Source organism: Otolemur garnettii, unplaced genomic scaffold (assembly GCF_000181295.1).
Source record: "Otolemur garnettii isolate 467f Iridium unplaced genomic scaffold, OtoGar3 scaffold00011, whole genome shotgun sequence".
NCBI lineage: Eukaryota > Metazoa > Chordata > Mammalia > Primates > Galagidae > Otolemur > Otolemur garnettii.
The window spans coordinates 10,484,714-10,495,490 of record NW_003852406.1 but is presented as its reverse complement, the minus strand read 5'-3'; the positions used below and the strand labels follow the sequence as shown (position 1 = coordinate 10,495,490).

The window sequence follows — 10,777 nt, the reverse complement described above, 5'->3', positions numbered from 1 at the left end:
GTAGCTTCACATATTCAGTTACCATCCTTCCAACCTCGCTGCGAATTTGAGGGTAGAGATTTGCCACTGACTTCTTTTGTGTTCTTTAGAGGCTCTCTGTCAATGCTTGGCATGTACTGTAGTATTTGGTCAATGAACATTTATTCCATTGAACTTATTTGAGTGATAGAGAAAAAACATCCAGGATTAGCAATAGCAGTCACAGAGTCACAGATGCTCTGAAAGGAGAATCTGCGTGCCTGAAGCAAGATCCCTCCTTGTCATTCGGTGCTGGAGATCCAAATTGGGTACTTGTGTCCCAGTCCAGTATCAATATGAGTCTCTGTCCCAAACATCACTGAAGTTCATGTGAGAATTCTTTATGCCCAAAGATCCTTTGAGCTGAGTGGTCGTGCAAAGGCAGAAGGACTTAGAGAAGTTGATGTGTAGCTTAGAAATGGGAAAGTCCTATGGTGAGTAACAACAGTTAAGATTTATGTGTTGAAGTAAGATATTTTTTAAGTAAAAAGCAAACTTTAAACTGGGGAATGTGAAAGGAAGGGAAAGCAAACTTAGTTACGTGCCAAGAACTTATCTGAGCAAGAAAAGAAAGAAATTCTGGAATCTACCTATTAATAACTCTTCTTCACCCACATGATAAAAATAGTTGCTTCCAATCTGAGACACACTCATGTGACTCGCCCTATGATACTGAGTGCTCTGAACACTATCTGAGTAGGCTGCAGGGTTCTAAGTACTGCATTTGCTATGGCAAATTTGGCTAAAGAGCACCACAGTTCTTTTCCTAAAAGACAAAAGGTCTTGTAATGAAAAATCTTGGAGGTTTTTTCCTTCCAGATTAATTCAAGTTACATAACAATATCTCCTAAAGATTTCTCACTAGTATGAGATAAAATAAATACATTGAATTCTAGCTATTCCATTTAAATGGACAATGTTCACTTGCACATACATACCATCAGCTGCAGAGGGAGCTAATGCCTTTTCCCTCAGGCCCTTCTGAAAAAGCCGTGCAGCTGGAAGTTTAATTTCTCTGTGTCTGTTAAATGTGATAATTGATAAAGTACTGGGCTCATCCCTGCACCCAGATTGAAGCTTCTCTATTCTAGAACATGCACATAGTTGAACTGGGCTTTACAACAAAGGGAAATCTAGTTCCCAGTCTTAAAAATAGTCTCCTGGGGTCCCCCCAAAGTGGAGGATATATTTAAAAGGAAGTAGTTGTATTTTATATCAAAACACAGTTTTTGGAGTCATAACCAATTAGGACTCTACCCCTTGCTATAGAATATAGTGACCAGAGGCCACATCGAGGAATGAGGAACTTAATATCTAGAGAATTTTTATGGTTAATAAATGCCACGATCTCAACCTCTTTTCTTCTGGATGTTAGAAGGAAAAGGATAATTAAATGAGAGTTTAGATCTCACATAAAAAGTTAATATCCACATTAAATAAAAAATATAAGTGAATTTATTTTATAGACGTTTTCATAATGGGTCCCAAATACTTCATTAAGCATTTCTGGATAAAAATATGTAAAGCACTTTATAAGCTTTTGTTAATAAATTAAATAACATTTCTCTATAAATATACCTTACATTAAGCTTTCCTGTTAAAGAGTTTTCAGGAAACATTTCAAATAAAGTGGCCAGGCATATCCCATTTGAGATGAATGAGATCATTAGGAAACACTTATATCTGAAATAAGCACTGAGATCATTCCGCATACAACCTAAGGGCCCTAATTTTTTTAAATATTTCAAACAATGTGCCTCTTTCAAATCATTAGACTTAGAGACATTTAAGGAACTGATTCAATTAACCCAGAAGAAGCAAATGCTATAACATGTGATTTATTTTTGAAGATAAATTAAAATGCAAGCGTATCTGTTAGAAAAGGTGGGCTGTCATCAGGGTTAGTGATGGGGACAGGAAAGCAATTAAGCAGGGCTACCTGAGGCGGAAACAGCCCTTGAACATAGAACCTTGACGTTCAAGCTGGACATTCAGTTTATCGTCAACACCCAAAGTGTATCTTCTTTGAGAGGAATCTCTGTGCTCCATTTAGTTTCCTTCATTGGTTTTTAAAGCACAGGTCTCACTTTAACGAATCATTTCCTCTCTTTAACTGCAATGAAAAAGAAGCCTAAATGGTTATGGTTTCATACCTTAAAGTCAAACTTCACATAAAGCTGATGCCTTAAAATTACAACTTTGCATTCTATTATTTAGGTGAGGAAATATGAGGCAAGAATTTATTTTTCTCCACTGCAACTCCAGGATATTGAATCCACCAGGCCTAATAAATTGCTTTCACAAGGAAATAAACAGAGCACGCTGCAGCCTAAGTTCCCTTGTGCAAGGGGTTTCCAACAAGGTGTATCCTAAACAATAAATAATTACAGATGGGGGAGGGTGGGAGGAGAAACACTATAGGGGTGGGAAAAAAATGCCTCGTAACCAACTCTGAGGCAAGATTGAAATTGAAAATGTTAGAAATCTCAAGGTAGCGTGGCAAAGACTGTCTCCTTAACTGTTGTGAAATCTGGAGCACGCGTCGTATGTTTGAAAATGAAAAAAAAAAAAAAGAACTGCAAAATCTATGGAGGAAATTAAAAAATAATGAAATAAGGTGATAAACGAGAAGGGGAGGAAAGAATAAGATTGGGAGAAGAGGTATTCTGTTCACGTTAAAAGTAACAGCAGCGTACGGCCTGCGAACAGAAACCAGGAAGATTTATATTGCACAAGTAGGTATAAGTAACGGTTCTTTTCTGCCAAATCTTGTCCATACCTTGAATTAAAGAACTTGGACCAAAAGTGGCAATAATCATCAGCTGAATGTAGAGGAAACTATGTTTTAGAGGATGATCTATGTGAAGAGAAAGTCTTTGAAATCTACAAACACAGAAGTTCACAGTAAAAGATGGGGAAAAGTAAACAAAACTTAAGATCAGACAGAGAAAACATTTTCTCAGTCAGAGTGTATGGCAGTTATTTCCACATATGGGTGGATGTAGTCAGCAATGCTTTTTGTCTTTTGCAAAAATCGATCAACAATAAAATCTAATTAAGCAGATGTGACGTGTTCCATTTTGTCTTTAGAAACTTAGAAAGGCACCCGAGAAACAGAAGACCCAGTCCCCGTGTTGACCATTTTCCTGTCTCGTTGCAATGTAAGTATCACACCCAAGGAGCCAGGAGGGAACCAATCAAACCAGCCTGTCACCTGTTACTGAACTAGACCTTTCGGATATGTTTATGAGAAGAAACCAAGAGAAACTCCCTTTCCTGCCTGAAGTAGATAAAAATCTCTTTATTTGCTCTACCTCCCTGTGTAACAAATGTTAAGAATTCCATCCTTCTTGGATATTGTCCCTTCCTCCAAGACAGATTTTCTAGCCATGGTGATGGAATTGAAGGTAGCAAGCAAGAATTGAGTCAAGGGTAAAAACCCCGTTTTATGCTTGGAGAAGAATATAAACCAATGGCTTGCAGACTGCACAGTCTTGCCCAACAGCGTTCATTTATCAGGTCAATCTATGCAAGTTTCCTTTTTCTCTTCCTCAGAATCTTCTGACGGCTTCTCGGTACCTCAGGCATTAAGGTCCTTTCAATCTGAGGCTAACTGCCTTACCGGCCTCATTTGCTGCTCTTCCAACCGCATTCCACATCCCCAAAAACATATTCTCACATCTCTATGCCTTTGCTATGGTGTCCTATCCACTCTTGTTGAAGCTTCACTTCTCCATTAAGGCCCAGCCAAAGGTCAACTTCCCCAGACAGTCTGGGGTCATGCTGTCAATGTTCCTTTGTAACTTTCCCCCTGCAGCCTCTCATACACGGTGATCTACTGATCTGAAGGGCAGGACTGCAAGCTCATGGACAGCATGGACTATTAGTCTAGTTTGTAAGCCAGGCGCTAGCAACCCTCTGTTGCATCAGAAGGTGCTTAAAATATGTTTGTAAAATTGTTCCATGAATATCATTGCTCCCCCGTGCCAGAACCTTCTCTCTCTCCCTTCCAAAGTCCAAGTCTTTACTTTTTTATTCCTTAGTTGTATCTCTAACCCTCTAAGCCTTATAAAAGTGTATCCTTTGAACACATACTGTTATGAAGTCGTAATTATTGGCTATAGAAATCCCCTGATAGTAGAGATATTTCAAAAAGCCAAGGTCTATAGTTTCTCCATGAAAACAATTCATCGGGGTCACTCTGGGTAGATACTTTGGGTTCTGAGAAGCTATTTATAGAAACTTATTTCTATAAACCCAATACTGTCCTAAGAAAAAATATTTTTTTGTCGATTTCCACTACGACTTAGTAGCCAAACACTGAGATTAAGCAGTTTTAGTTACTGAAGGTACCTAAGGCAGATAGATGTCCTCTAGCCTATACTTAACATCAAAAAATTGGGATTCTAGCTCTGAAAACAGTCGCTTGGTAGTCGGGCCCTTTACTTGCTTTTCATGGAAAAAACAGAGTGTTTATCAGTAGGCCCCTGTCAGGCTTACATTGGGAGAGAGGAAGGGAAGGAATCTATAGAGGTTTTTTATGTGGGCCTCAGATTCAGCCGATGGAGCCCAAAGCCTGTGCTGAAGAGAGGTCTCTAGGTTCATTGTTTTACATCCACAAACGAGATGAAGGCTTGTGAGACTACGGAAACAAATTAGGGGGTATGGAGAGGAAGGCTCAACCCCAAATGCTCAGTTAAGTGAGGAGCCCAAGGGCTGGTTGTATGATGGCTGTTAAGAGTGAAGACCACACAAACAAAACGAGTGTTTCCGTGTATGTGTTGAGGCAAGGAGGGGAAAGGACTGGAAGAAGGGCTTGGAGAAGAAACAGGGAAGGAGCCCATGAAACAACGCAGCTCCGAGGAGCAGAGGAGGACCAGGATCCACACACTCTCGGTCCCGCCCAGGCCGCACAACCGCCCGGCAGAGGGCAGCAGCTGGGCGGGAGAAGCCTGCGAGGGCCGCGCCGCGTCCCCCGGCTCGCGGGGATCCTCATCCGAGTGCGGCCGAGGGACTCGCACCCATCACTGCCCTCCCCGACCCTCTGGCTGCCGCGCACCTCGGCCACTGGGAGGAGAGTGGGTTTGTGGGGTGGGGGGAGAGAGAAGGGAAGGCATCTTGCCTCCAAGCCCCGCCAGAGACCGGGAGTTGGGATTCGGCGGGCCCTGGGACGGGGGTCAGCGGTGAACTGGACGCCCCGGGAGCCGCCCTTCGCACCGGACTTTTCCCACCGACCCTGCGCGTTGCTCAGCGCGGAGCGGTTCGTGTCCCCCGCCAGTTCAGCTTCCGGGGGACACTACCCTCTCCCGACTTCGCCCAAGGTGCGCTTCCCGCCACCGCTGACCGGGCGAGAGGGAGACTGAGTCCGGCTGGCCGCGCCTCGCGGGGACGCGGCGCAAGTTCGCACTCGCGCCGTCGAGGACAGCGGCGGCGGCGTGGGCGTGGGCCCTTTTCCGCGGCCGGGGGCGGGGGACCCGGCGGACTTGACCGTGGGCGCTGAGCGTCCGGGCCGCGCGGCGCGGGCTTTATGTAAATCGGGGCTGCGCCGGGGCGTCCTAGGTAGGGCGGACCAGCCCCCCGCGCCTCGGCCCTCACGTCCAATAAGAAGAGCCCCAGCTTGACACCTGCCTATATACGGGCGAGCGCGCCCCACGGCCCACGGACCGCCCGCACAGCCCCACGCCGCGGGCCAGCGAGACCTCGGCCCGCCACCATGACTTCCAGTAAGATCGAGATGCCGGGGGAGGTGAAGGCCGATCCCGCCGCCCTCATGGCGTCCCTGCACCTCCTGCCGTCGCCCACGCCCAACCTTGAAATCAAGTATACCAAGGTAAGCGGTCGCCCAGCGCCCGCCGTCCACGGACACTTTCTAGAACCTTCTTTCCTCCTCGCCATCACCTCCCTAGGTGGTAAGGGCGAAATGATGGTCCGGGAGCTGGGGTCGCCGGGCTACCGGGGTCAGTCTGTCCTCGCCCAGCAGAGGGGCGTCCTGACTTTCTTGGGGATGGGGCGTTTAGAACTCCAGTGCGGGATTGGGACGCCTCGGGGACCTGCCCCAATCTGGAGCGCAGCGCAGAGGGGTCGGTCACTGTCAACCGCTCCTGCCCCGCGCCAGTTTGCGGCTGATTTCTGGTCCGATGCCCTGGTCCCCACTGTCGTGGGAAGGCGTCGGAACCGCCTCGTCTGGGTGAACCGAGGCAGAGGGTTCCCCGCCAGGTTGGCCCAGCAGCCTGGCTGTCGCTCTCGGTCCTCCGCCCTCGGGGGCCTCTCGGCTGCTGGTCCCAATCAGGCCCTCGGGAAACCCGGGCCGCGCAGGGGGCTTTCCCTAGGAAAGGGTCGCGACACCCGCGCTCTCGCCGGTTTGACAAATTTCACGGAGATCTGAGTGATAAGTACAGTAGAGCCAACTCAGCATTTAATTTGAATTTTGCAGGCAGTGGCAGTTTCTCTGGAAGACTTGAAAAGTTTTTAAATTTGGACAAATTCGCGAGTTCGCTTTTGAACTGAAGAACTTACTTTTTAATGCTGAACTCTGATTATTCTGGGTTTGCTAAGCAGGAATTTTTTCGTGGCACCGCATGCAAAAAGAATATGTGCCCGCTACCTAGTTGAAATTGAATTTACTTTCTTTCCCCAAATTTGACATAGAAAACAATTATCAGCTACAAAAATGGAGGTATCATAATGTTGTAACAATTGAGGGGGAAGGGGGAGACAGATGGGATTTAAAACCACATTTCTCGAAGTCCATTTCGCAGTCCTCTAGTCCAATTTTCTGTTTCTTTTTTGTAGACTTACACGCTAACTTCTCCGGATTAAACACAAGCTCACCCACAATATGGCTAAACACGTATTCTATCGTGCTTATTGCCAGATAAATTAAAATTTTATAGAGAAGGAGATTGGTTCTGTCTTACTAGGTGAAACAGCAATGCAAAACCAACATCAGAATATTGGAATTTTCCTTGCGTTGAGTTTTAGGACACCAATCAGGATGATTCGTGTTTAAATGTCGATTTAGATGGATTTGATGTACCTGTTAGTTTTTTTTAGATGGTGTGACAAATTTTTCAAAGCCATTTTAATGAGAGGTCGTTAATGGTTATAGCCTTTTAGGCATTGTTTGCATAACAATAGTGTCAATGTGTGGCTCTTCTCTGGGTTTAGCAACAAGCAGGGAAAGCGTGCAGCTTAAAAGTTTTGTTTTATGAGGGTCCCTAACCTCTTCAGGCTCCTTTTAAGGGTCTTAAGATGTAAGATCTACGTATGAAAAAGAACCTAACCCTCAGATTTGGGAAGGTTTGATTATAGTCTTATAATTTTTTTAAATCAGATTTTCCTAATAACCTCTGAAAAGTTTTAGATATCTTGTTCAGAATTTAATTTGGACGCTCTGCGAAGTTCTTTTTCCCTAAGTACCCCTTCTCTCTTTTCTCTCTTGTTCTCCGCCAGTAGGAAAGACAACTGATTTATAGCTAATTGGAGCCTTTAATGTGGAGTCTTTCAGTTCAGGGAAGACTTTTATCCAGTATCCACTTTCCCACTTATTACAAAGAAAAACAATCAGAAAAGAAATAATGGATTGTAACTTGATTCTTTAATTTGTGGGGAGGAGGCATCTTATTTTTGTCTTGACAAACAGCCCTCATAAACACTGAGTAACACTAATCTGAAGGCGAGCTTTTCCACAAAAACTTGTAAAATCAGGTATCTGGGAACACTTCTGGCAGCTTTCCTCCTTAGCTCTTTAGTGAGACTTCTAAATTTTCTAGACAGGCATTGTGGACAAGCGGTTTTTCTTTTCTTTTTTAACGTGAAGAGCAGAAGCTGTTCGCTTGGTAGCCCGGCATAACGGGTAGTGATTTTTTACTTAAAAATAAGTTTAATAGAGAGCTTTAAAAAATGAATTTATGATCAGCAGTGAGGAAAATTATAGTAGCAATTTCAAGGGGAACAAAGTAGAATGGACAGCTAGTCCTTTAGAACAGTGATACCATATTCATTAGGAAATTTTAAAAGAGTGTTAGCTAAAAACAACTATTTTGCTTTAGGGCCTATTGAGTAATGGGTAGAAAACAAACACAGGTTTTTGCATCAGAAAATGGTCCTATAAAACAAATGTAGATACATCATTAACTAACTGTTTTGCTTTGTTTAACAAATATGTCTTTCGTGAAAGATCTGACTTTTCTGTGTGATTTTTCAGTGTGATTTGGGGAACAACATAAGTCATTAACAAATAAATGACCAGATTATAAGAATTTCAAAGTAGCATGCACTTAGAATACCCAACCCTCGCGTTCTCGTATTTTCTGCATTTTTCACCATTTATTTTCTTCCTCCAAAAATATTTTACATTTTTTATAGAAGGAATGGGAGAAATCATAGAAATAAAAATTTCTGCCTTTGTCCATTTATTCTAGAAATTCCCTAGAATTAACGATCCAGCCCCCAGGGTGTTGGCAGGGTTAAACTCATGGTTTTGTATTGACTTTTAGGCAATTACATTTTGTTTAAAAAGTAAGTGTACTACTCTGCAGTCCCCATATCCATTTAAGAATAATGATCAATGGCAATGCCATTTTGGGAACGTGTCTCTATTTCCTTAATATAGCAAGCTGCAATCCGAGTTTTAAAAATCATTCCTCATTAAAGAATATATACGTGTGTGTATACAGAGACACATCAGTTTAAAAGACTGCACCAAATAAGAGCGATAACTGACCTGAAGTACTGAGGGGGCCAATTTGGAGCCAAGAGATTTCTGGTTTTTATTATTTTGTATGACTGAACATATTATGGGGATACACCCATTGTAAAATCAAGGCTCAGAACTTGACTGACTAGCCCTGACTGCTGGAGGTGGTAGGGCTTCCAGATTCTCAGATCTTTGGAAACTTACTCTTTACCCCACTGCTACCTTCCTTATTGGTTCTATCTTTTGGGTTCTGCTAGTCTCTCTTTTCCTGCCCCTGCCCTCTGCCGAGAAAAACACCATGTTTTCTCTCTGTTGATGACTTTTTCAGTGAGAGCTTATACCTGTTAGTAACAAAAGTTGTATTTTCTTCTAGCATCTGATACTGGAGGGAGCTAGAGCTGAGGAAGGGGCGCGTTCACTGAATACTGATGTGCTAAACTAGAGGAGAAAAATAAAAGGCAATCAACTGAAAAAATAGAGCTAATGTACATTGGGTGCCCACTATTTATTCTTTTATTGAACTTCTCTTTTCTGGGGTCAATTTCTATTCAAGTCAGTGGGTATTTGAGTGTCCATGTGCCTATTGATGGTGCTTTCCACGATGTTAAGTTGTGGAAACATCTGCCTTCTAGGAGCTGAGGGTCTTATTTAAAAGACTGAGTGCCAAAAACTGGTTGTTGGTCAGCATGGAAGGAGTTCACTTGATTGATGCAATAGTAATAATGATGACAGTAATATTGATAATGCCACTTACATTTTTATAGGGTATAATGGTTTACCTGATACTTTCACGTATATCTTCTTTGATCCTTGCAAACCCTTTAGAAAGAGAGTGAGTGGAAATAGGAATGTTTGATCAAGAAGACCTTGGCCTTGACTTTTAAAAAATTGGTAGTAGAGCTTTTCTCACTGTATGCTTTCCCTGACAATCTATGGCATGAAATTGTTTTATGAGAGGAAGAAGTAAAATCTTTCTCTTTTGTGTTGCTTATGTTGCAAACATGAAGAGAATATGAACTGTTCGGCCCCTCTTCCAAAGAAGCTGACTTTTCAAAAGTCAGCTTTTGATTCCCTGACTTTAAATTACGATCCTTGAGGTTTCGAAGGTTTTTTTAGGTCTGGCAAGATGCTTAGCCTATGCCAGAAATAATTTCTTAAAAGAGAGATGTGGGTCTAGTTCCTTCCAAATCTTTACTCAAGATTGTCTGTTTCCATCAGTGCCAATCAAGTTGCATATTAATATAAGACTTTAAGTTTAAAAAAAAATGCCTTTTCACAACTATATAGCTTTTTGATGATTGTATCATTTCCATTTATCCCAGGGAAGCAAAACAACTTCACCATAGAATTTGGAGTTCTGTCTTGATGTCTTCTACTACAAGGTTTATGTTACTATATAGAATTACAGTTTGCTGAGGCACTCCTGCTATTTTGTGTTTATAAAATGATAGATTTTTCTATTTCAGGGTCAGGGATTGTCTGAGGAGCCTGTTTTGTGAAATCTGACTTCCTTGTAGACAGGAGGCAAGGGACCGATGTATCGGTGAAGCATGATGATCAAATCATGACCAAACCAATAAGGGTTTCAAGTCCCAAAACACAGAGTTCTTAGTTCTGAGCGTCAGTTAGGTGATAAATACAATTACTGATACGTATTTTTGCCTATTTAGTTATCTTACTGACAGTTTGCGGGGGTCAGCAAAATATGAACTGTGCCTGGTTTTGTAAATAAAGTTTTATTGTAATACAGCCACACCCATTCAGTTGCATATTATCTGTGACTGCTTTCAGACTACAAAGGCAGATCAGAGTAGTTGCAGCAGAAACAATATAACCTTCATTTTAGGTAAAGTTTACAAGCCATTGACTTGGAAAAGAGAAAAGCTGTGAGTTAAAATGGGCCTTTGATTGAAACTTGATCAGATGTGTACATATCAACTATGTGGACAATTAACATTTATTCAGCACATTGTGCCAGGTACAGTGACAGGTCCTGGGGAGGCAATAGTAAAAAAGGGAGATGTGGTGTCTTCTCTCAAGGAGTTTCTTCAATTTCTACAT

At 42.6% G+C, this 10,777-nt stretch overlaps 1 protein-coding gene across 2 annotated transcripts in view; it reads left to right on the top strand.

Moving 5' to 3' along the window:
• Positions 1-5,693: 5,693 nt before the first annotated feature.
• The window catches only part of ALDH1A2 (aldehyde dehydrogenase 1 family member A2), a 97,158-nt gene continuing 92,074 nt past the window's right edge, over positions 5,694-10,777 (top strand). Inside the window, exon 1 of one of the 2 annotated variants that reach the window (XM_003784378.2) lies at positions 5,694-5,848. In XM_003784378.2, coding sequence (XP_003784426.1) covers positions 5,732-5,848 — 117 coding nt within the window. In that variant the 5' untranslated portion in view covers positions 5,694-5,731. The remainder of the gene's footprint in view (positions 5,849-10,777) is intronic. The other variant, XM_012801938.1, reaches the window with a different exon arrangement.